Source organism: Microtus oregoni, unplaced genomic scaffold, assembly GCF_018167655.1.
Source record: "Microtus oregoni isolate MIOR12 unplaced genomic scaffold, Mior012 000001F_ref0000356, whole genome shotgun sequence".
Taxonomy (NCBI): Eukaryota; Metazoa; Chordata; class Mammalia; order Rodentia; family Cricetidae; genus Microtus; species Microtus oregoni.
In genome coordinates, this window is record NW_024543060.1 from 87604645 (window position 1) to 87631315 (window position 26671).

A 26671-nucleotide genomic window follows, 5' to 3' on the forward strand; every position below is an offset into this window, starting at 1 on the left:
GCAGGCGGGGTTAGGAAGGAAAGGAAACGGGGCGCCCAAACAGCACCGCCCCGTGCCTTATCAGCGTCCGAGGGGAAGGGCGGAGGGGCGAGCAAAAGAGCGGGCCCGGAGCCCGAGCTCCCGCCCGAGCGCCTTTTAAACTGCGTTTCGGCACCTCTCTCTCAGCGCCGCGGCGGCTGGAACCCGCGCGAGCCTCCCGGCCAATGGGCGCCGCGCTTCCTCCCGCCACCCGCCAATGGCGGCGCGCGTTCTTGGGGCGTGCGCCAGCCAGGCCTTCCCCCCCCCCCCCCCAGCTTGTGTGTGTGGGCTAGGCTCGCCGCGGGCTCCCGGCTCCGCTGCTCTCTCTCGTTCGTGCGTCCCGGGCTTTTGTGGTGGAGCCGTCCCCGGCTTTTTGTCCCGGCTTCCGCGCGGCCCCGCGGCGCTGCTCCCGGCACCGGATCCCTCCTCCCCCGCCCCGGACAGCAGCAGCGAGCGAGAGCGAGGAGAGCGAGCGAGCGAGCGAGCGAGCGAGCGCGCCGGCGTGAGCGACGACCGAGGGGCCGCGGAGAGGGGGGGACCGAGCCGCCGTAGCCGAAGATGCCGGAGTTCCTGGAGGACCCCTCGGTCCTGACCAAAGACAAGTTGAAGAGCGAGTTGGTGGCCAACAACGTGACGCTCCCGGCCGGCGAGCAGCGCAAGGACGTGTACGTGCAGCTCTACCTGCAGCACCTCACGGCGCGCAACCGGCCGCCGCTCGGCGCGGGCGCCAACAGCAAGGGGCCCCCCGACTTCTCCAGCGACGAGGAGCGCGAGCCCACCCCGGTGCTCGGCTCCGGGACGGTCTCGGGTCGCGGCCGCGCCGCCGTCGGCAGGGTAAGGCCGCTCGGAGGAGGATGGAGGGGGGGGCGGGAACGACCGCCGGGGACGGGCGTTTGACGGCCGCGGCGCGTGCTCGGCGGCGCGGCTGCGGGGCCGGACCCCCGCGGGGTCGCCGTGGTCACCGAGGCCGCCGGCCCAGGAGGGGAGAGGACTGGGGACGAGCCGCTCGGATGCTCGGCTGGCCCGGCTCCGGGGCCCCTGCGCGCTCCGGAGCCGGTGTAGACGCGGCCTCCCGAGCCCTGGGCTTAAAACCCCCGTAGGCTCGGCCCCAGCACGCGAGCCGAAGTTCGAGCGATTTCCCGCTTTCGTGCCCAAGTGGCTCGCAAGCTAGGCTCAGAGCGCTCCCTGGAGGGCAGTTTGCGACATAGTCATCTCTGGCCAATTTTTATTTGAAATAAAGGCCTTCCCGCCTTTTTTGTTTTTTTTTAAATCTATTTTGCACGCAGAGGTTCTTGGGGGACCGTTTGTTGCCTCGTGCGTGGTGCTCGTTCGCGGTCCGCCGGCCCCGCTTGTCGTGTGTTAGCGCAGCTGTAAACTGGATGCTTTACCCTGCGTTTGAGAAAGTCGTTCCCGTAGGCGTCCTGGAGAGCCCTAGTCAGTGAGAGTGATAACCGTTTTTAAGACTTTGCTCGAGGAAGTTAAAGATTCGGAAGCAGACAAAGTTGATGACGTACGGGTGTATCCGTATTACAGTTTGAAGCCGCAGATCAGTGACATCTCCTGGGTTCCCCCAAATATTTGCTACTTGGGTTTTTTTTGTTGTTGTTGTTCTTTGGGTACGCTTTGAATAGTTTTTGTTGTTGTTTATATTTAGAATTCAAGCATAAAAAGTAATTAAGACTTGATTGCTGTAACTTAAAATCTTTGAGAGGCCCAGTGAACGTTTTGATTGGAGTTGTTGCGGCTGTTTACCGGTGTAACCAAAAATGATGGCGGCTTGCTTCTCTCGTGCAGGGTATTGAACCCACAGCCTTTTTTCCCTCCGCTTAGCCTTTTCTACCGCGGCACTACCCCTCTAGTCAGTTTCTTCTTTGGAAGTTTTATACAGTGTTTTCTTGTTGAATGATAGTTTTTTTCTTTAAACGTTTTTTTTTCCTGATTGCTCAAATGAAAGATACGTCATAGACACGTGTGGATTTAGATGAGAAAACTTCGCTGCACTTCATTCCCCCAGTGTCTTAAGTCTCGCGCATAGTGGTGTCTAGTAAGCACAAGCCCGATAAATGGAAGGATCGGGTGCCTGTAATCCCAGCACTCTGGAGATGGAGGCGGCGGATCAGGAGTTCGTGGCCATCCTCAGCTGCTTGAGCTCTTGTTTAAAACCAATAAATAAGTAAATGTTGACCGGCCACGCCTATTGTTGTATTCGGCACCTCCCCATTTGTGACTTTTGGGGGGCAAACATGCATTTTATTGCATTTTTTAATTAAACAAAATACTGGATTTCATTCGAAATTTTTTACTTACGTGTGTATCAAATTCTTTACGAATTTTCTCCCAATTGACTACCCCCCATTCCTGCCCTCCCATTGGTCCCTTTTATCCCCTTCTACTTTGAAGGGTACACTTTATAATCTAGGTTCTGCATATGAAGGAATATGCGATATTTGTGTTTGGAAACGGAGTTGAGTTGAGATAGGGTCTCATGACCCTGGCTGGTCTTGAATTCGCTGTGCTCAAGGATGACCTTGCCTCTGACTCCCAGGTCCTGGGTTATGGGTGTGCATCACCAATCCCAGTGGGAGAAAGCGATGATAAATCCGCAGTTAAGAGCAGACCTGGTGGTTCACGATTCTAACCTAGGAACTCGGGAATCGAGACAGGATAGTGTCCAAAAAGCATTCTGTTCTCATGTCTGAGTTCCTCGTGTGTGCTGATTTCGTTTTTGACCTTAGCCATTCCGCCCAACTCATCTTTAAATAATGACCCTGTCCCCCCTTTTTTTTTTTTTTTTTTAGTAGGTTGGGTTGTGCCTTAAGCACGGAGGGACGGTTAAGAATCTTCTAGGCACGGTGTTGATCCCTCATCACTTGTGGGGAGGCAGAGTGTACCTCCTGTGCCCCTGGATCTCTAAGCTAGCTCTGTGGGTCTCAGAATGATAGACAGGTTTGTATTCTCCACCTGCAGTTTTTACATTTTTAAAATGTAGAACCTTTGATTGGACTCTTGATAATTACTTGAAAAAATTAATATTGGCCATCAGTTGGTATTGTATTCTTTTAAGCTACACGACTACAGTGAGTTTTGATATTTAGATCTTAAATTGCCACTTGTAAGTCGTAGTACATTTATGATTACTTGTATAAAGTTATCCTTAGGTTTTTTTTCTGTCTTGGTCTCCTAAGTGCTACCGTGCCCAGCCTTGGCAAACATTTTTAGTTAAAGGATAAATTGTTTCAAAGCACCATTATAGTGTTCTACCTTGGGTGCATATGATGGGGGGCCGTGTGTATTTTGTCTTGTTTTCTATTTTTAGGCTTTTAACTCTCTGTCTTGATAACTGTTTCTGGGTGTTAAAATTATCTGGATAGTGAGCACAAGAGTAAACATTTATGGAGTTGCAATCTGCCTTTTTGTTTGAGCATGCAGAGCATGCAAGTTGAGCTGTTAAGGCATCCACTCCTGAGAGAACCCCTCGGGGCCGGGGTTGAATCCAGAACTTCATGCATGCTTATTTATTGGATTTATTTACTTGTTATAGTCCAGGCTGGCCCTCAAATCAAGATCTGCCTGCCCCCAGGCAGTGTTAACACACACCTTTAATCCCAGCAGAGGCACGGGGTCTCTTGAGTTCGAGGCCAGCCTGGTCTAGGTTAGTTCCAGGATGGCCAGAGCTACACAGAGAAACACTGCCTCCATAAAACCAAAATCAAACAAAAAGGTCTGCCTGCCTCTGTTGGAATTAAAAGTGTGTGCCACCCTGCCTTGCCTGGCTTAACTTTTAGAGTTGTTTAAGCTGGTACAAGTATAATGAATGCACTTAAAATGCAACTGGATACATAGCCCATGTTCAGTGGAATATCTTTTAATAGTAGCTGGATATGGTGGTTCATGCCTCTAGTCCCAGAACTTGGGAGGCAGAGGCAGGAGGATTGCTGGGAGTTCAAGCTCACCCTGGATTTCAGTGCTTGGAAGCTCTTACTGTCCTTGCAGAAGACCCAGGCTTGCTTCTCAGCTCTGACGTGATTGCTCAAACCTGTAACACCTTGCTCCGGGGATCTGGTGCTCTCTGGTGGCCGCACATGGTATTCACAGTAATGCTGGCAAAGCACTCATTCACATAATTTTTTTTGTTTTTTTTTTTGTTTTTGTGTTTGTTTGTTTGTTTGTTTTTTCGAGACACGGTTTCTCTGTAGCTTTGGAGCCTGTCCTGGAACTAGCTCTTGTAGACCAGGCTGGTCTCGAACTCAGAGATCTGCCGGCCTCGGCCTCCTGAGTGCTGGGATTAAAGGCGTGTGCCACCACCGCCCGGCCTCATAATTTTTTTTAAAAGAAAAGATCAATTTATATACTTAAAGCTACCAAAAGGAGAATTCCACACAATGATACTTTCTTCTTGGTTGAAACTGCTGCTTTGTTAATTATATATGCCAAATTACCTGCTGCCCAATTTTTGTTCTTATTTATTTATTTTTTTTTGTTTTGTTTTTCGAGACAGGGTTTCGCTGTGGCTTTGGAGCCTGTCCTGGAACTAGCTCTGTAGACCAGGCTGGTCTCGAACTCACAGAGATCCGCCTGCCTCTGCCTCCCGAGTGCTGGGATTAAAGGCATTCGCCACCATCTTATTTAATGTATTTTGTTAGGTGGCATTCAGTTTTCCTGGAATTTTTTTCTCTACAGATTAAATTTTAAAATCACAGCCTGCTGCTGGACTCCCTACTTTCTGGTTCACCTCATGATAACATAATGCCCACTCCAATTTCTTCTGTTTTTCACTTGAAGTTTTTTCATTATGGAAGTGTGAATTGGTTTCCTGCTTCTAAAAAACCTTGCGTTGTTTCTGTTGTTCTTTTTTTATTTTCTTGTCGCTCTCTGAGGGCAGACTGGAACCTAGAGCGTGCCAGGCAGACATTCCCCTGTAGAGCTGGAGTGATGGCTCAGCCATTAAAGGCTAGGCTCACAACCCAAAGCATAAGAAATGGATTGGTTTTTCTCATCAAATTACACTTTGAATTATTTGATTTATGGATTAGGCTCTGTTTCTTTCCCTTTTTTAAAGATTTATTTATTTATATAATGTATATGAAGTGCTCTATCTGTATGTATACCTACAAGCCAGAAGAGAAGAGGACATTAGATCCAACTATAGATGGCAATGGGCCACCATGCAAATGCTGGGAACTGAACCCAGGCCCTCTGGAAGAGCAACTGGTTAATTTAACTGCTGAGCTATCTCTCCAGCTCCTGGCTCTGTTTCTTGTTTCTCTGTTTTAATGTTTCATTTTATGTGTATGGTGTTATGCTTGAATGTATGTCTGTGTGTCACTTGCCAGTGCCCTAAGAAACCATTCAAATCCCTTGACACTAGAGTTAGAGATTGATGTGAGCTACCAATTGGGTGCTGGGAATTGAAGAGCAGCCAGTGCTCTGAACTGCTGAGTCATCCTCTGGTCCCCTTTCCCTCATTTTTTGATGCTTGGGATAAAAATTAGGTACTATAATTGCATTCTTTCTCATGTTGTCTTATATACTATATCCAGATTACTCAAACTATACATTAAAAAAATGGTATCCTAGTATGAAGAATCAGATTGGGTCAGGTACTGTAGCGTGACTGTAATTCCAAGACTCAAGAATATGTTGACTGGGCTGGAGAGATGGCTCAGCGGTTAAGAGCATTGCCCGCTCTTCCAAAGGTCCTGAGTTCAATTCCCAGCAACCATATGGTGGCTCACAACCATCTGTAATGAGGTCTGGTGCCCTCTTCTGGCCTTCAGGCATACACACAGAAAGAACATTGTATACATAATAAATAAATATTAAAAAAAAAGAATATGTTGACTAGGGCTGGAGAGATGGCTCAGAGGTTAAGAGCATTGTCTGCTCTTCCAAAGGTCCTGAGTTCAATTCCCGGCAACCACATGGTGGCTCACAACCATCTGTAATGGGTCTAGTGCCCTCTTCTGGCCTGCAGGCATACACACAGACAGAATATTGTATACATAATAAGTAATAAATAAATAAATATTTTAGAAGAATATGTTGACCAAAGTTTATTTGTTTTACTTTGTTTTTATTTCTTTCTGGATACCTTTGGGCACACAATTGCTGTCCCTTTAGTTAGGCAGGGCCTTGCCAGTGAGACATACCCTCACCCCCAACAGCAGTGTTTAACATTTAAGTTACTTAAAGTTACTTGTGTATCGGGCTTGTTCAGTCTAACACAGTGGAACTTAGAAAACCCTTCAAATAATTAATTTGCTGGGGCTAATATAACAATAAGTTACTTGCTGGCTGCATAGAGAATGGCATGAGTGTAAAAGAGTGCTCTCCAGGTAGAGAAGATAATTCTACTTTGTTTCCAGAAAGCCACAAAAAAAACTGATAAGCCCAGACTTGAAGATAAAGATGACCTAGATGTGACCGAGCTCTCTAATGAAGACCTTCTGGATCAACTTGTGAGATATGGGGTAAATCCTGGTCCCATTGTGGGTAAGTTGATCAAATCTCAAAGTCTTTTCCAAGAAGCAAGACCCCAGATCGATCGATCTATCTATCTATCTATCTATCTTTATTTATTTTACTCTTGTTAATGGTTAGGATTGGGTATTTTTGTGAGTTTTTTTTTTCTGTTTGTTTTGTTTTTGTTTTGTTTTTTTGCTGTGGCTTTGGAGCCTGTCCTGGAACTAGCTCTGTAGACCAGGCTGGCCTCGAATGCAAGAGATCCTCCCGAGTGCTGGGATAAGGTGTGCGCCACCACCTCTGCCCGGCTGGAATTGGGTCTTCAGAGGCTATCAGTCGTTATTTATATAACCAATCAACACTTAAGTTTCCTTAATTCTAAATAAGAAAGATAAAAAATGAGAGTTACCAGGAGATAAAATGTAAGTTTAGCTATTGCTGCTGTCCTAGTCAGTGGTTGTTTGGCACCATTCTGTAAGCCCGATCTTATCTGGCAGTTGAAGGGACTGTGGTCAGATCATCTCAGTGAGTTAAAAGTATTTTTATTTAAGTCTGCCTTGATAGCCCTCAAGGACAAATGGAGCAGAAGGCAGCAGCACCAAAGGCTCTGGATTCTCCTTAGCTCTTCTAGGTAGCAGCAGTTTTGCCAGGGTCATTGTGATTCTCTTACAGGGTTTAGGCAGTAACCTCCAGGTGAGAAAAATTCACACACAACTTTAGGTTGTGTAAAAACTTGAACACTGGGTGGGGCTTGGTGTGTTTGTTATAACTATGACTAGAAACGATTTGGTTTTGTCCTTTGTTTAAGTCAGGGTTTTACTGTGTAGCCGGCCTGTCTTTGCTACCCAAGTGCTGAGTTTAAAAGTATGTGCTTCAGGGGCTGGAGAGATGGCTCAGTATTTAAGAGCACTGACTGCTCTTCCAGAGGTCCTGAGTTCAATTCCCAGCAACCACATGATGGCTCACAACCATCTGTAAAGAGATATAGTGCCCTTTTCTGGCTCGTAGACATAACATGCAGGCAGAACATAGTATACATAATAAATAAATCTCTTAAAAAATATAAAATAGGGCCTGGCGATGGTGGCGCACGCCTTTAATCCCAGTACTCGAGAGGCAGGCGGATCTCTGTGAGTTCAAGACCAGCCTGGTCTACAGAGCTAGTTCCAGGACAGGCTCCAAAGCCACAGAGAAACCCTGTCTCGAAAAACCAAAATATATATATATATATATATATTATATTTATATATTTATTTATATATATATAAAATTTAAAAAAGTATGTGCTTCATAGGCTACTCACAGATAGACAAACCTGTGGCTATAATTACCAATAGACATTTGATATCTTTTGTAAAATTCTGAGAGACACTGAGATGTATATTACATGAAAATATGCTAAATTACATGTTAATGTGCCAATCGTTTGTCCTAAGACTACTTACATAGTTCCTAGATATGTGTAGTTTGTGAGCAATGTACCAGTTGTATCATCTTCCAGAAATTATGGAAAGATAGGTGCCAAATGTAAATAGAAAAATTAAAGATGTTCAAGTATGTCCTGCCCGGCTCTTACAGTCTTTAAGTCCCAAAGAAATCACCCAGGTCTACATTAGTTATAAACTGATAGGCCTCGTAGCTCAGACTTCTTATTAACTCTTATAACTTATATTAGCCCATTATTCTTGTCTGTGGTAGCCACATAGCTCAGGACCATATTCAGCAAGGCAGTCACATCTTGCTTCTTCTGTGGCTGAGTCATGACTACAGACTAGGACTTCCTCCTAGAATTCTCATTGTCCCACCTCTACTTCCTGCCTGGTTGTCCCACCTATACTTCCTACCTGGCTACTGGCCAATCCACTTTTATTAAAATACAATTGACAGGGCACACACCATTGTCCCACAGCATTATGGTCTTGTGTAGTAATATGAGCGGGGGGGGGGGGGGGGGGGGGGGGGCTGCATCCCCAGCACCCCGGCAGCCTGGCTAGCTTATGCTCCGAAATAACACACAAACTGTATTTATTTAAACACTGCTTGGCCCTTTAGCTCTAGCCCTTACAGGCTAATTCTCACATCCCGATCAACCCATCTCTAATAATCTGTGAGCACCAGTCTTACCGGGAAAGTTTCAGCATGTCTAACCTGGCGGCTTGCTTCATCGCGTGCGTCTGCCCGGGAGAGCGGAGCATGCCATCTCTCTGAGGCATCTGCTCCCGAGAGGAGAGCTGTGGAGTCTGAGCTCACTTCCTCTTCCTCCCAGCGTTCTGTTCTGTTTACTCCTCCCACCTATCTTCTAACCAATGAGGGCCAAGCAGTTTCTTTTTATTTAACCAATGACCTTCCTCCATCAGTCTTGTGTTACCGTTCCAGAGAAACAGTGCTTTGGAAGAGGACATTATGTGTTATTTCTAATCACTTACTTTAGAACCATGTTACTTAAAAGCTGATTTCCAACAGGTGCTGGAGAGATGGTCCCAGTTTGAAGTCTGTACTGCTCTTTATGAGACCTGAGTCTTGGCTAGAGCCCACATGAGGTGGCTCACAAAGGCCTGCAACTCTAGCTCCAGGGGCACCTGGCTCCTCTGGCCCCCAGGCATCTGCTCTGTCCCATGCACATAACGTTTTGTTGTTGATTGTTTTTAGTCTTGTAAAAAGATAGTTTGTGCCAATACTAATGGAACTTTTGCCTTACCACAGGGACAACCAGGAAGCTGTATGAGAAAAAGCTGTTGAAACTGAGGGAGCAGGGGGCAGAATCGCGATCTTCTACTCCTCTACCAACAGTCTCTTCTTCAGCAGAAAATTCAAGACAGAACGGAAGTAACGACTCTGACAGATACAGCGACAATGAGGAAGGTAAATTTTAAATGCTGTTAGTCAAATGTGTGGGGGTTTTCCTGACTCAGTATTGACCATAAAGAAGGTAAAGTTTAAAACAGTATTGACAAAATATATGGAATTTTTTTTTGTCTAAGTAGCCATTTAACTTTTGCTTCAAATAGAATTTTTGTAAAGGCAAAGTTTTCTTTCTCCATTATCACATCTCCAGAAGAAATCATTAATTTGATATTTGTCTTTCCAGTTTTTATGTTTGATGATCAGTTTGGTAAATGCTCCTTTGTTTTTTTTTAAATTCTATATAAGTGATATACTGAGTCTTAATGTGCTATTTTGTTCAGTGTTATAGTTTTTAGATCATTACGTGTTTATTTCTTATAATTAATAATATAGTGTTAATATTTAAATATGACCTTTCCTTCTCTATTGATAGGCATACAAGTTATTTGAAAAATTTTGCTTGCATAATTTGATTTCATGGTAATTTTGACCATGATTTTAAATACTTTTTAAAATAGAACAAGACATACATTCCTTTTTAAACTAGAATAAATGCAGACTTTGATATTTAGAGTTTTAACTCATAATTTGCTAATTTTGTAACTATTTAATCTGACCATGCCTTCCAAGGCACTGTGTACCAAATTGGTTGCCAAGAGTGAAGTATAGGGTCCTTTTCTTCAGCAACTCTATTTTAGCAAGGAGGCAAAGAGTAAGACCAGCCCAGACCACGCTTAAACTTCCTGCCTCTTTTGCCTCTACAGGAAAGAAGAAAGAACACAAGAAAGCGAAGTCCACTAGGGATTTTGTTCCTTTTTCTGAACTTGCATCCGCTCCCTCTGGTGGATTTTTTCAGGGTATTTCTTTTCCTGAAATCTCCACCCGTCCTCCTCTGGGCAGGACTGAACTGCAGGCAGCTAAGAAAGTGCACTCTGCTAAGGGTGCTGAGCCAGCCTTGCTGGGGCAGGGGCAGACATCCATTCCTTCAGAATCTAGCTATGATAGATGTGTAGAGAAAAGTTCTCCGTCATCTTTTCAGCGTGAACTCTCTGCCAGGTTGGCCTCTGTGGCCGCTTCTCCTTCGCTGATGAGAGAGACCACTACTAGCTACTGTAAAGACACAGTAGAAAGCATTCACCGTGGAGGGAGGCGTAGAGCCCAGCCGGCCTGCGCTGCGGGGTCTGAGGTTTCGGAGCAGTCAGTTCTCTCTAGTGAAAGGGAAGTGCTGCAAGAGTCAGAGAGATCCCAAGTCATTTCTCCACCGCTTGCCTGTGCCATCAGAGACTATGTCAATTCTCTGCTAGTCCAGGGTGGGGTTGGCAGTTTGCCTGGGGCTTCTAGTTCTGCCCCCATACTGGATATAGAAAACATATGTAAGAGACTCAGCCAGTCTGGCCGTGAAGAGTCTGGATCCCTGTCTCCTCCCCACAAAGTCCCTAAACTCAGTGAGACGCCTGTAAAAGAAGGGAATTCAGGGTCACGTGTGGCATCTCAGGACAAACCTGAATCTGAACATATGTCTGCTTTTGCCAAAAGTGTTGTCTCTCGTTCCCTTACTACCTTAGGAATAGAAACGTCTAAACCACATGATAAAATAGATGCCTCAGACCCGTCTTTTCCTCTGCACGAGTCTATTTTGAAAGTAATCGAAGAGGAGTGGCAGCAGATTGATAGGCAGCTGCCGTCATTGGCATGCAGATATCCAGTTTCTCCCAGCGAGGCAACACAGATACTGTCCGTCCCAGCAGTAGATGATGAGATCGTGGGGCTCGTTTCAGAAACCACCCCAGGAGCAGCAAGTCAGGCGTCCTCCATTGAGTCTTGTGATAAACATGTGGACTTGGCTCTCTGCAGATCCTACGAGGCTGCAGCATCCACAGTGCAGATTGCCACCCACACTGCCTTTGTAGCTAAGTCTCTGCAAGCCGACCTGAGCCAGGCAGCGCAGCTTATTAGTTCAGACCCGAGTCATCCACACCGAGCACTTGAGATTCTGAGCAGAGCCTACGATGCAGCTTCATATCTCTGTGATGCTGCGTTTGATGGAGTGAGGGCGTCTGCCCATGCCATGGGGTCTTCTACTGTGGGCCGGCGGCATCTGTGGTTGAAGGACTGTAAGATTAACCCAGCTTCTAAGAATAAGTTGACTGCTGCCCCCTTTAAAGGTGGGACATTATTCAGAGGGGAAGTACACAAAGTTATTAAAAAGCGTGGAAAAAAACAGTAATAAAGAACAGAGACAAGCTTTTAATCGTAGCAGAGCTGATCTCAGGTTAAGCTCCACTCACCAAAGCACAGTCTGATCGCACATCCAGAAGCCTAGTAGAGTTTACCTGACACTTTGACACACGTCTTACACTGTTTCTTCCTGGTTAGTTTATAACTCTGGGTTTAAAAAAGAGTTCCAGCAGCCAAAATATCAGTAGAATCCTCACTTTTTGTTGTTGTTTTATTTTGTTCTGTTTTTGACGGCTCTTTGTAGCCCTGGATGTCCTGGAACTCACAGAGATCCCTGCCTTTGCATCCTGCGTGCTAGAATTAAAGGCGTGTGCCACCACTGCCCGGCAGCCTCACTTTTTTCCTTCTTTTTAGCAGTATCATTCACATGCCCTTAAGCCTAGATCAGAGTTAAACATTGTTAATCACTTGAAATACTGTTCTTTTTTTTCTTCTCAAAGGAATTTATTTTGCACACTCTAGTGTGCAGGAATGCCGAGTCTCACAGCAGTGATAGGCTCGCGCCCCGTGATTTCAGTCTGTTCTGCTCTTAGCTGCTTGTTGTCATCACACACATCTCTTGCCGGCCACCTCTGTAGCAGAACTCTTCTCGTCACTCTTGGCTAACTAGATACATGTTCTAAAATTTGTCTGCATTCTTGTTCGCACTCTTGTCTACAGCACACTTCATGATAATGCTAGATCATTGTGACTCTTTGAGTGCCAGTGCACAGACTGGCTAATTCAGACACTGCAAGAAAGGAAGGGAAAGGGCAGTGTCTTGGTGGTCCAGAGGCACATGCTGAGTGCATATGGCCCCGAGTTCAGTCCACCACCCAAAAACGTGATGAGAGTTTAAATCTAGAGATACCTTGTAGGAGAACGATACGAGATATGTGTACACACATGCTCACGGGTGTGCTTATTTTTTTAGTAAGCTAATTTTAAAAAGCAGTATCTAGTTGTGCATTCAGATAGAGGAGGTAGCTGGCGGTTCATGGGTCACACGAGCATGAGGACGACACTTTGAGGGACGCAGTGTGGGTGGCGAGAAGAAGATAGTCTGTTCACTTAGCATGACTTGTTAGATGAGTAAGACACTACAAAGACAGGGCTCTTTTACTTACATGTACTTGAAAGGGGTGTGTTGTATGTCCTGGGTAGTTAAATTTCAGATCTGGATGACAAAATTAGCAAATTTAAATTATTTTCTAAAAACCTATACTCCAATGTCTATGTCTGTATGAAGCAATGTATTACCCTGTTTTCATTTGTATGGTGGTAAGGTAAGGGAGCTTGACTAGAGAGACATGGTGAGTAGTCTGAGCGTGTCCATGTCTACTCCTGTTGTGTTCTTAGGCTCCACATTCCATCTCTGCAGCTGTGGTATTTGTCTTCTGAAATGTACATGTGTACATGTACCTGTTAAGTACTGTGTGATTTCTCTAAAGCAATGTATTCCTGTAGAATGCTTCGACAAATTCAATAAAGTTGTTAAATTTGAACAGTTTGTGTGGTCTCCAGAAACATGTTTTATGTGTGCTTTCTTATTGGAGTTTCAACAAGTTGAATGTTTGGATGAACATACCCTTTCCATTTTATCGTTGAAACATTCCAGGAGTGTAATTGAAAATATTCTTGTCATATATACTTTCATATTTAAGGGCCATATATTTAATTGGCTGTTAGAATCTAAATTTGAACAAGGGCTTAATTTGAAACCAGATAACTTATTTGTCTAGTCAGTTTCTGTTTCACTAGTAGGTTTTTTTTGCTCTGTGCTATCTCAAGTTTCTGGGATTCTGAAAGAAAGAACAAGAGTAGATTTACTATACCAAGGAGTGTACCAGATAGATACACTCAAGATCTAGTAGTAGTGTTGGGGATAGACTTGATTGTTACCAATCATTGTTTGGGGGAGAGGGGCATGGCAGGCATGTTTGGACTTACATATAAGGTTAGACTGGAAGGCCAACAAGACACAAAGTTATCCTGATCACTGTGAAGTGTGACTACAGAAAGCAAACTCTTGGAATAAAAGTTTTAGCAGTAATTGCTTTACTGTGACAAAAGTAGAAAAGTGAGAGATTTGGCTTTGTCTGGAGGCGGTCTCACTGTGTAGCACGGATCAGTCCACTCTAGACCCCCTGTCTCTGCAGCCCCGGGTGCAAAGATTACAGGTGGCACCACCATGGCTGCTGGGAAGTTAGAGTTTTCCGTGTATTTTAAAGATTTCATATAGGTCTTCAAATTACAGTAAAATCAAGACTGAAAGAATTGGAACATCAGCTCTTTTTAAAACTATGTTAGTGCGTTAATGACTTTAAAGAGACTCATCATCTTAGCTGCTTCTTTTGTTGTTGGGGATTGAACCTAGCACCCCAAGTACGTGCTCTACTACTGAGCTACACCCCCTAATTAAAGCTCTCCTTGGCAGCTAATATTTATTATCAAATGATTGGTGCCACAAATCTTGTTTTTAAAATTCTCCCCTTCCACATGCTAAATTTTAATTTAATAGCCAACCTTTACTGTGCAGCAGTGATGTGTCGCGTAGACAGAAAAATGTGTCCACATTGGCTTTGGTTTCTAGTGAAGAGCCTGCACAACAGCAGTTCAAATTCTCTTTTGTTTAAGGTTATTCTAGGGGTGGGGAGAAATGGAAAAGAGAGTAACTAGGAAGGAGTAACCAGATTAAACAGTGGGAAGCCACAAAAATGGGCTGACATTATAAAAGTAGAGGTTTAGGCTGTTTTGTTTTCGGTAAGAGGGTTTGTTTGATAAGTTTTACTAAGCAGTTTTGCCCCATTGATGTTTTATAACAATAAACAGATTGCCATGTGTGCTGATGTGTCTAAAAGCACGGTTCCAAAGTGATATTAGTAAAACATACCTCAAGTGTTGCGGTAAATACTGATTTCTCCAATGTCATTTCCAGACTCTAAAATAGAGCTCAAGCTTGAGAAGAGAGAGCCGCTAAAGGGCAGAGCAAAGACACCAGTAACACTCAAGCAAAGAAGAACTGAGCACAATCAGGTATCGGGAGCTTTATGGTAGCTTTATGATCACCGTATGCAGGTGTGAGTCGCCTCATCTGTCCCGCCTGTTGACCAGCTTACTCCCTCCGTCCGCTTAGCCTCGTGGTTAGATGGTGTGGGAAATAGGTAGTTGGTGGGGTGCGTCGGTAGCATAGCCTGTGGTGTCTGTCCTGTGCCGAGGAGCCACACTGCCTGCCCACTTTGTCATTTTGGTGCAGTGGATTTGAACCTGGGATCTCGGGTGTGCTGGAGGCCAGTGCTTCCTTTTGAGAGGGATGGTTTCAGAAGACAGAAATGTCCTTTTGATTCGACTTCTTTGGAATTTAGATGAATAGTTTTATACATCTGTTGTCTTTGTGTCTAGACTTCTGAATTTGAATCGACTTTGTTTCATTTGTGGCTTTCCCCTACACTTTGAAGTTAGTATGACTCTAAAACTACATTATTTAAGATAAAGATTTACAGTTGGGGGGGTGGGAGGATGACAAGATACAGTTTCCAAGAGGAAAATTATAGGAAACTGGGGAGAAAATAAGTATAAGGCATTAATAAATACATTGCTTTACAGAGGAACTTTACAGGCTCTAATTTCCGCCTGGTTCCAAGGATTCTTCTCATCCTTACTCTCCAACGTGTTACATTGTTCCCCTCGTGTCTGCCTCATTTCTGTGGTGGTTTTGAGATAGTGTTTCACTGTGTAGCCGAGGCTGGCCTTGAACTTGTCGAGCTTTCTGCTTCCTGATAGATGGCATTGGATCACAGCTGTGCACTGCCCTGCCCTGCTTCCTCCAGCCTGTGCCTCCCAGATGCAGGGTGGCAGGATTGTGTCACCTTTCCTGAACAGACGTGGTTTACTGGGTAATCTAGGCAAGGACTCTGTATTGATTCCCATTGCAGCTCTCTTCCTGTTTGACAGCCATAGTTGATCGTGACAGTATTTCCTACATTCGGGCAGGGGAGGCTGTTTCAAATGTTTGGGTCCTTTTCCTGATGTTCTGTATAATCTGCTATCCTGGAAACTAGACCTGTGTGTGACAGTCTAGTCGCAATGGAAATGTTGGATGTCAGGGATGGAATAGTCTTTTTAACTATTGTAGTTGGACTGAGGCTACTTCATTTAAACACAGGTATGTAGCTGGTGACTACTACATTGGACAGTGTAGACCTTAGGAGTTGGCCTGGGTTTGGATTCAGTTTCTTTGACAGTGTTTCATGAGTGATGTAGCCCTCCTGTTGATCGTTCCTTTAAATACACTAAAGTTAACTAGTACGTTCGGATGCTGAAAGGCTGACCCTTGTCTGGCCGTTTTACTAAAGGTTAGCAGCTGTGGATGACAGTGCCTCAGGTCATGGTGGCTTTATTTGAAATTACAAAATGATGGCTCTTCTCTTTGCCTCGTTATTTGCTCTATAGCTTTTATTAAAGACTTTCCTTGCTGAGTTCCTTAGTTACCTTGAAGTCAGCTATTACAAGAGAACCAGAAAAATGCCTCTTATTTGCCAGTTTTCAAATTAAAGCACTCCATCGTTTTTAAAGATGATAAATGTTTTTGAGACAGTCTCTTGGTGTAGCCCCGGCTGTCCTGGAGCTCAGTGTGTAGACCAGACTGGCCGAGAACTAACAGAAATGAGAGTTCTGGAATTAAAGGTGTGCCCAACGACACTGGATAATAAATGTTTTATGTCGTGATTTTTATATTCATGATCAGTTGTAATACATAATGATTACTCCTTCATACCAGAGCCTTCTGCATGCAGTACAAGCACTTCACTGCTGGGCTCCATTCCCAGCCCAATAGACGGGGTCTGGAGGCTCGTCCCTCGTTTTCCTTCTTTCTCCCGTCCTTACGGAGAACTTGTGAACACACGATGATATTTCAGGTTTACAAATACAGGTTATAAACTTGGTTCTGACACGTGTCTCATGCTGAGTATCTTGTTTTTTTCTAATTATTCTTTTCTTAATTTAAATATCATGTTTTGCATGTTTCAGAGTAAGGGTATTAAGTGCAATCCATTGCATTTTCATTAAGATATATCACTAGGATATAAAGTAAGATACTGCATGTTCAGTCTTGTGAATGAGTACTTTTTATAGCTTAATATACTGCTGGGGATTTCCCTTACTCTATAGAATTGATTGCTTTCCCCTAAGTTTAGAGTCTGTTCTCTTTTGGAAGCACTCTGTAATATTGTTTATTTTTGCTCCTTTCCCCTTTACATCAGTCATAACCTTCCTCCCATCTGTTCTGGAGTTCACTCCAAATCAAAATAGATTTTTCCTTCCCATTCCTCATGCAGCTGGATCCTGCATGTTGAGATTTGTGGGTATGCCGTAATTTATTCAACTGCTTTCCTTGGGTGAATGTGTGAGTTCTTTTCACGTAGGTGGTGTTTCTACCACGACAAACAGCCATTTGCAGGTGGCATTTCATCTTTCTCCGTTTGTCTCGGGAAAATGCATGAGTGAAAGGGTTGTGTAGTTTTTCTAGGCATCACCAAATGCCTTGTACCCCAGCACACTGAGAGCACTGTTCTCTGTTGGGGTGATAGAGTTAGTGGGAATGGTCACTATTCAGGCCCCACCTCCGTGTGGGTGGTGAGCACTTGAGACTAACGGAGCCTCATCCTCGCTCATTGATATAGTCTCTTTCCCCTCTCTCCTACTGTCCTGAGAATCAAATCTCATTGATATAGTCTTTTCCCCTCTCTTCTACTGTCCTGAGAATCAAATCTCATTGATATAGTCTCTTTCCCCTCTCTCCTAGTGTCCTGAGAATCAAATCTCATTGATATAGTCTCTTTCCCCCTCTCTCCTACTGTCCTGAGAATCAAATCTCATAGATATAGTCTCTTTCCCCCCTCTCTCCTACTGTCCTGAGAACCAAATCTCATTGATATAGTCTCTTTCCCCTCTCTCCTACTGTCCTGAGAATCAAATCCCATTGATATAGTCTCTTTCCCCTCTCTCCTACTGTCCTGAGAATCAAATCTCATTGATATAGTCTTTTCCCCCCCTCTCTCCTACTGTCCTGAGAATCAAATCTCATTGATATAGTCTCTTTCCCCCTCTCTCCTACTGTTCTGAGAATCAAATCCAGGAACTTCCACATGCTAGGTACCTATACCATCCTTAAGCTATACCCCTTTGCTAATAGTTTGAGAGTCTCACTGTGTAGCCCAGGCTAGCCTCAAGCTCATCATCCTACTGCCTCAACATCCTGTGGTTCACAAGTGTATACCACCATGCCAAACACTTTTTTTTTCTTGTGGAGGGCTGGGGTTCAGAGCTTAGAGTTTGTTTGGGGTTTATAGCCTTCAATAATCTCCTGTATTTTCACATGCCTCAGCTACCTGATGCCCTCTGGCTTATTCGTCACTTAGTAGCTTAATCAGAATTCAGTGAGAGGTTTATTTCTTCCTTTTGTCCCCGTGATGGATCAGAACTTCTAGGCATCATCTTGCTGATAGTCGGTAGGACTGTAGTTCCTGCTGGGCCTTGAAGCGTAGAGCACTCATACTGTATATGCTAGTAAGGTAATCCTCTGTAATTGTTGGGTGCATCTTTCTGATCATTGCTGTGAGCGGCAGTGTGTGCATATAGTCACAGCACTGCTAGGCCAGCGTAGGGGCATGACGAGCTGGAGGCCAGGGCTTTAATGACAGCTGTTGTCACCACGATTGAGACTACGGGCTGATGTTGTGTCCTCTGTTGACATAGTTGGGAATTTGACTGTTAATGGGAATTCATTGTTTTAATATGTTAAGTGTTTCATTTGTATGATTTGTCTTTTACATTCAACAGGGATTTGTTCCTAGCAGGCTAAGGAACCCTGAGGTTCAGATTGTGAGGCAGAAATCCCATGCTGGGGCTGGAGAGGTGGCTCCATGTTAAGAGCTCTTGCAGGGGACCTGAGTTGGGTTCTCAGGCTCATGGGTGCCTCACAGCTGCTTGGAATTCCTGTCCCGGGGATCTGACACCCTCTGTGGCCTGTGATATGTATGTGCGCATAACACACACACAGCACACATAGGTGTTTCTTTTTTTTGGCCAGGCAGTAGTGGCTCACACCTTTAATCCCATCACTCAGGAGGTAGGGGCAGTTGGATCTCTGTGAGTCTGAGGCCAGTCTGGTCTACAGAGTGAGTTCTAGGACAGCCAAGGCTAGATAGTGAAACACTCTCAAAAAAACAAAAGAAAAAAAAGCTCTTATAATGTCAATCGAAGTGAAGATAAACATGAAATTCAATTAAGAGACTACTTGTTTCGGGGTGGTACTTCCAGTAAGTCAACACGCTTATCACAGGATAAGAGTAAAAAGTAGCTCTTTGTGTTTACTAGGTACTACGTTAGACATAGAGCTGCCGTTGATGTCCATGCAGTATTGTCTTAAACAAGCTGCGGCAGCCCAAGAACACTGTTCTGCTGCGAAGCTCTGGCTGAATGGGTTTGAGCTAGCATGTAAGAACTGCTAAGAATCTCTTGTGCTAGTGACTGAGTGTGGCATGAACACTGCTAAGCAAGCTATGTCCTCAGCCCTAAATTATATTTTTTGTCAGTCTCATGTACCCTACCTAGGCTGTCCTAGAATCGTAGCAGTTCTCTTGCTTATGCCCCCTGAAGCCACAGGATTACAGGTGTTAGTGCTGCTGTGCTCGGCCACTAAAGTCTTTTTTACCCCCGAGGGGGGGGGGGAGGCAGCAGCTCTCTGCTTTCTGTAGGGAGGTGAGAATACAATCCCAGTTTGTCAGCGACTTGTTAGGGGCCTTGAACCTGATTGTTTCCTAGGGAAAATAACACTTACAGATACTTAGGAAATTTTGAGTTTAGAAAGTGGATTGTAACAAATGATGTGCGGATAAGTCGTCATCGGTTCTCTGATTACAAGGCAGCAAAGTCAGTATCTTTACATACTTCTAGGGCATAGCATTGCTTGTAATTGCTGGCATTTGGAGAGTTGTTGGCGTCTTGGTGTGATACTGTGTTAGAATCTGACTATTTAACGTGTCGATGCTTGACTAGAGCTACTCTCAAGCCGGAGAGCCTGAGACTGAATGGACCAGTGGATCTTCCAGAGGCGGACCTCTGCAGGCACTAACTAGGGAGTCTTCGAGAGGGCCCAGAAGAACGCCAAGGAAAAGGGTGATGATGCAAGGCTTATTGCTTAGAGTTGGGTTTTCAGATTGGTAGGGATTTAGTGATTATTTTGCATTTATTCTTTTTGTTCTGTTTTCAAACTAACAGGTGGAAGCTTCCCAGACTTTTCGTATAGATGGTGCAGTAATTTCAGAGAGTACTCCCATAGCTGAGACTATAAAGGCTTCAAGCAACGAGTCCTTAGTAAATATGTTTCATAACTACCTAAGTGCTGCTCTTTAGACTTAGCCCACAGGTGGAATTTGGGAGGTGGTGAATTCTGGCAAATCACAGATTTATATTACATTTTACACTAATTTACTCAATCATTTTACAAATAAATTTAATTCATTGTGCAAGAATCCTAAATAACTGAAAAATACTTTTTACTAAATATTTGAAGAATTACAAGGAGGTTGCATATGAAGCACGGAATGTGTTTCTAGATCCTGTTACTGATATTTTATTAGGGGAAAATCAAAGCAAGTGTCTTTGCTATGTTTGCCTAATCCTGAGTCTGAATAATTTGAATCTTGGCAGGTGGTCAATAGGTTGACTGGAAATTTCAAGCCTACATCTTCTATTCTGCCAATCCCTGAGTTCTCAGACATACCCAGAAGAACACCAAAGAAACCATTGACAAGAGCTGAAGTAAATGAATACAATTTAGCCCACTGCTGTCATTCATCTTTCAGAGTTATTTTCTTAATTGGGAGGGGACAAAATTCTGTTGGGAGGTCTATGTATGTTCATGTGTGAATATGTGGCTTAAAGACAATTTTAGTTTTGCAAATGGAAATCAATATAATATGACCTACTAATCATACCGTGCTCTTGCTACTGTGTGGCTCTTCAGTTCCTGACTGCAGGGAGTCTGTGTGCTGCTTTGTAACTTTCTGTCACGGATCCATGCTTAAAATGCTCCTTGGGTGTAAGGGAAGCTGCACTTCTGTTGAAAAGTCAAGTGATAAGAATTTCAGATAACTGGTGAACTGTCTGATCTTTACAATGCTAACCGCATGGCTCACTTTAATCTTTAGCAAAGGAGATGATTTTTTTAGTTGGAATAGCTCGGTTGACTTAAGATACAGGTCTGTATTAATTAGGCATCTTCTGCGTTTAACCCTTTACTCTATCCCAGAATTTCTAACTGGAAGAAACAGTGCACTCTGCATGTAGAACAAGGAAGTTTAGCAGGGAATTTGCAGCCAGGTTGCTGGGTGTTTCGCTCTTGAATGTGTGGCAATTTTCCCTCTACTAACTACCTTAAGATATTGTTCAGTCATGAAGTTTGAAGAGTCTAGGAGACTTGTAAATACTTAGATGATAACAAAGTTAGGCTAGATGAGAGGGTATTTTGTTCCTAAAATGTTTAGGTATTTTAATTATTGCTTATGTATCCTAAATTTTAACTTGTGTTTGTTTCTTTGTTTCTTACTAGGTGGTCGAAAAAACAGAGGAAAGAAGAGTAGAGAGGGATATTCTTAAGGAAATGTTCCCCTATGAAGCATCTACTCCAACAGGCATTAGGTACTGGGAATGATGGATGGAGACCAGAGAGCTTTCAGGTCTTCGTGGCAGTGTTGCTGTCCCTTTCTTCTCAGCTGCTGTGGTTCACGTCCATGGCAATTGAATCGCCTGAGTTTATTTTATCAAGCCAGATTATTAACTCTTTTAGGGAGGAAATGGGGACAGGGTTTGCCAGTACTTGGGATAAAATCCAGGAGGTCATACATGTTTGGTGAGCTCTGTCCCACTAAGTTATACACTAAGTTATTTTTTATTTTATTTTGTGTGTTCCTGTTTACTTATTGGAGCCAGGGGTAAACACTGGTGTCAAGTGACTTCCTCTATTGCTCCCCACTTATTATTTTGAGACAGAGGCTCTCACTGAACCTGGAGTTGTGGATGTGGCCAGAATGTTTGATCCGCTGAGCCATCTCCTGAATCCTTCCTGCTTTAATTGAGATAGGAGCTCTCACTAAACCTGAGGCTTACCAGTTCAGCTAGATTGACTGGCTAACAAGCCCCAGGAATCCTGTCTTTGGCCTTGTCCAGGGGTTGTTTTCCTATTTCACCTGGGTTCTGAGGCTTGAACTCAGGACAGCAAGCTTGGTTAGGCAAGCAATGACTGTTTTCACTGGCTGAGTCAGTTGACTAACTGTGAATATACACACATGCTCATGTGCTCTGGAATTGAGTGAGCATGGGTCCTCATGTTAAACTAAGCCATTGTCCTAGTACTGCCTGGTCTCATGTAGCCTGGGTTGGCCCTGAACTCACTGTGTAGCTGAGGATAACCTTGAACCCCCGAACCTCGTGCTTTCACCTAAATGCTGAGTTTACGGATGTGTGCGCTGCAACACGGGTTTTGTTTGTGTGTGAGCAGGTGTCTTCAGCTCCTGACACACCTCCCATATGCGGGATCGCAGACATGCAGGGCCATACACAACTTAATTCTTCATAGCTGAAAGATTTACAGCCAAAGCAACCTAGTATCTTTCTTCTTTTCCTCCTAAATAACCTTTGAAAAGCCTTTAAGATGTACTTAGAGAGTATTTATCCGTGATTTAAGTATTAAAATAAATGGTGCAGCTAACTTCTTTTTTTTTTTAAGACTTATTTATTATGCATACAATGTTCTGCTAACATGTACACGCCAGAAGAGGGCACCAGATCTCACTATAGATGGTTGTGAGCCACCATGTGGCTGCTGGGAATTGAACTCAGGACCTTTGGAAGAGCAGGCAATGCTCTTAACCACTGAGCCATCTCTCCAGCCCCTGCAGCTAACTTCTTTAGAGGGTTTTTTGAAACAGGGTCTCTCTGTGTAGCCCTCCCTGGCTGACCTGGAACTTGCTCTAAAGACCAAACTGGCCTTCCAAGTACCGGGATTAAAGACTTTTGCCACCACTCCCGGCTAAAGGTGGCTGAAGAAATGGCTGTGAGTGCTGAGACCCGAACTCTGAGCTTAGCCTTTCTAAGATTAAAGATTCAAATGTGGTTGCGGCTTTAGCTCTATAATAAATGCCCACATAGCATGCAAGGCCCTGGCTCACCTCCCACACCGCCACAGAAAAAAAGAAAATACAGGAATACATGTAACAGTCAGGCTCCCTGATTTTATGTGTTCAGTTTCTGCTGCTGCTGTATACAGTGTGCTTAGAATTAGTGTGTATACTAACATTTGTTGTTGGTCTGAGGATAATCTGAAATTCTCTTTCCCTTTGAACAGTGCTAGCTGCCGCAGACCAATCAAAGGGGCTGCAGGCCGGCCGCTGGAGCTCAGTGACTTCCGGATGGAGGAATCATTCACATCCAAATATGTCCCCAAGTATGTTCCTTTGGCAGACGTCAAGTCGGAAAAGACGAAGAAGGGACGCTCCATTCCCATGTGGATAAAAGTGTTGCTATTTGTCGTGGTGGCAGTTTTTCTGTTTTTGGTCTATCAAGCTATGGAAACCAACCAGGGAAATCCCTTCTCTCATTTTCTTCAAGAGTCTAAAACGTCCAACTGAAGAAGTCACTTCGGCACATTCAACTTGGTCTCCTGCTTTTGGAAACATTTGTGTCCACTGTTGACTGAAGAACTGAACTTGTGATTTCACCTCAGTGCTGCATTGCAAAGCAAACACGGCATCCGCATCCATGGACCTCATTTCAGTGTTGTGGACTCCGGAGATCACACTGTGCCATATGAAGAGTTTTTTTAGCTTCGGAACTTTTTTGTAGGCTTTATTTTTTTAATGTGGACATCTTATTTCACTTTTGGGGGAAATGCATTGTTTTGTGTATTTGGAAATAAGGCAAAACGTGGTGTAATGTGAAGATACACATTAAATACTTGGAATTCCTACAGAAAAGATTTATGACTTATTCTCTACTGAGTGAAAATCTCGCAACTGTGAATGGAGTTCAGTCAGAGAGGGCCACGCAGTTGTAGCGCAGTGGTTTCTTCATGGAAGGTGCAGCAGTAAGCTCTCCTGTGACTTCTGTGAGTGGTGGCATTGCTGTGCAGTCCTGTCATACTGCCTGAAGTACTTTACATATCATGAAAATCCTGCTTCATTAAAACCACTTAAGCACGCTTGATTTTTCCACAGGGATCTTTTAGGGCAGCTTGGATGCCAGTTTTAGGCTCCTGTGAGCTGGCTGTGTCTGTGGGGAGAGCTGACAGCTCGCAGTGCGGCTGTCATTGGAATCCTGTCAGTCCAGCTTATCATCAAACAAGTGTGCAGGGGTGTTTGCTTAGAAGTTAGAAAGGAAACACTGGTCCTCTGTTTCATTTGGATTCATTGTTTCAACATCTTCTATTACCAAAAAACTTTTTTTTGCAAGGGGGTTTTTGTTTTGTTTTGTTTTGTTTTGGGTTGAAGAAGGGTGTTTATGGGGCTTTTGTTTGCCTTAACCATATAATTCCTGTTGTAATTTGATTTAAAGGTATAACATTTGCTTTTAAATCACATATGCAGTAGCAAATGCTTAATCTGTAATTCAAATAAGGTGGGCATTATGATTTTATGTACTCTTGAAATGATTAGCAGTATCCTTATGGCTGTCTTATTTTTTAGCTGAAATTTACCTCATGTATGGCATAGATAACGTTGCATTAAGTTTAAATTTTAGTAGAATCAAGGAAAGCATAAAAATTCTAAACTTAGTCATTTAAGTTGCAGTTTTACAGGCACTGACCATAAAGCACACTAAAAATGTAAATTATTTTTAATAACATCCAAAATGTAAAGATAATTTTAATTTTTAAAAAGGAGGAAGCTGAAGATGAATATTTAGACCAACACACAATCCTGAATTAACTATTACTGTGTTTAGCTTTTAGATATTTTGTCGACTTTTTAAGTAAACTTTTGCCATAGCGACCATAGGTCTGGTCTTTCAGGGCATGTGGGCAACTGACTGAGGTCTGAAGTGCTTGCCTCTCTGAATAACAGTGTCTTGAGATGAGCCACGGAGGGCCATGTTTTACCCAACTTGTCCACTCTAAGGGAATAGCCATCTTTCTTCCTTTGTTTTCGGACATTGCTTCTCAGATCGCTTTCAATCTTTTGTTGGTAATTAAAAATTGTGAGAAACCCCATTTAAATTGTTTTAAGATGTGGGGAAATAAATCAGACTTGACATACATAAGGTCAGTTTGGAATAGGAAAACTATGGTCCAATATAGCAAAAGTAGGACCAGGTAAAACATGCCATTTTTTTTTTTAAATGTGTATTTGGTCTTCTGTCTGTGTCTGTTTTATTCCATAGAGTAAATGTGTCCTTGATGTAAATGCAAAGCATTTATTAATTCCTAGATGTAGACTTTGCAATATAATTCAATAATAAAGTAATTAACCTCTAGATTCGTTGTTGTAATAAATGATTTTCAAAAAGCATAAATTTTAAGATGTCTATGTAGCATTTCTCACATGATTATTTATTATTAAGCTTTAGTTTTTGTTTTAATCTGTTCCTGCTTTCTAATTATTGTAGTAATTGGGTCTCCATTTGTTCCAAAATGTGTCCCTGAGCAGTCATTAGAGAATGGCATTTGGAGTCTCCCAAAGCACCACTTCCCTCTTTTTTAAGACAGGGACTTACTATGTATGTAGCCCTGGCTGGCTTCGAACTCGCAGACCTGCCTCTTAAGTGCTCATTAAAGGAGCACACAATCACGCCTGGCTTGTGTTTGCTGTCTTAAGTATTTACATGAAACACTCAGGATCATTTGTCTTTCTTGAGACTAAACCTCAATATGACTGGAATTCATCATAGCCTGTGTTTGTGAGATGGAGGTTCTGTTTCTGTCTTTGTCGTTTGTGCATCCCTCTGTGGTGACTTTAAGTTTGTGAATCTCAGTGTCTTTGTATTCCTCCCTGTGTGCCGAGACTACTCTGCCCTTCGTGTGTATGGACTTGGACTTCATAATCATCCTACGGGTAGGTATTTTTCTTTCTCGTTCAAAAAGAAATGCTTAGGTTGATTCTGTGCAGCTGTAGATCAATTCCGCCCTGCTCCGTCTTCAACCTTGATAGTTAGTACCTCAAGTTCCAAGCCCTTTGTGTACCCTTGAGGGTTAAGTAACTCAGTTTTTTTCTGGTTTTTCGAGACAGGGTTTCTTTAGCTTTGGAGCCTGTTCTGGAACTAGCTTTTGTAGACCAGGCTGGCCCCAGACTCATTGAGATCCTTTGCCTCCCAAGTGTTGGGATTAAAGGTGTGCACTACTGCCCAGCCTTTTTATTATTATTATTATTATTATTATTATTATTAATCACATTTGTTTTAATCTTCCTTCTGTGGACATTTAAGTGCAAGCCTTGCTTGGTTTTGCTAACTCGTTTTCTGTTTTTGTTTCCTGTCTTCCAAACAGCTCTTCCTTTGCCGTCACGTGCCTCCTCATCCACTTACTAGTAATAGTCTCCGCAGGAAAAGGCTCTGACGCTTGCCATTGATCTGGATTCTTTTTTTTTTTTAAATATTTATTTATTTATTTATTATGTATACAATATTCTGTCTGTATGCTTGAAGGCCAGAAGAGGGCGCCAGACCTCTTTACAGATGGTTGTGAGCCACCATGTGGTTGCTGGGAATTGAACTCAGGACCTTTGGAAGAGCAGGCAATGCTCTTAACCACTGAGCCATCTCTCCAGCCCCCTGGTCTGGATTCTTAAATTGCACTTGCTGCTTTCCATGGTAACACGTTGGCCTTTGTGTAAGAAAGTTTTAGTCCCACATCGCCATGGACAGGAAATAAAATTCTCATCATCAAATTTACCCAGTTAGATGGGCCAGCCCACCAGTGCCCTATGGTGTGTGAAGTCACTACCCCCCCTGCCTGAATGCAGGAATAGTACTTCATTTTAAAAAAGTATTATTGTGTGTAGGTGGCACGTGGGGGAGGCACAGAGGGCATCTTTATTAACTTGGTTCTCTCCTTTATGTGAGTTCCTTATACCAA

The 26671-nt window shown here is 43.5% G+C and overlaps 1 protein-coding gene across 4 annotated transcripts; it reads left to right on the top strand.

Annotated features, from left to right (window-relative positions):
• Positions 1-25074, top strand: Tmpo (thymopoietin). Of its 4 annotated transcripts, XM_041665311.1 has the most exons (9): positions 278-852; positions 6384-6510; positions 9184-9342; positions 14480-14577; positions 19603-19722; positions 19825-19920; positions 20257-20367; positions 21158-21246; positions 22952-25074. In XM_041665311.1, exons 1-9 carry the CDS (start codon positions 577-579, stop codon positions 23232-23234), a joined length of 1359 nt encoding a protein of 452 aa, XP_041521245.1. In that variant the 5' UTR covers positions 278-576; the 3' UTR covers positions 23235-25074. The 4 variants fall into 4 exon arrangements, with proteins under 4 accessions (XP_041521237.1, XP_041521245.1, XP_041521254.1 ...); XM_041665320.1 differs by lacking the exons at positions 19603-19722; positions 19825-19920; XM_041665326.1 differs by lacking the exons at positions 19603-19722; positions 19825-19920; positions 20257-20367 and having other exon boundaries at positions 279-852.
• Positions 25075-26671: the final 1597 nt, after the last annotated feature.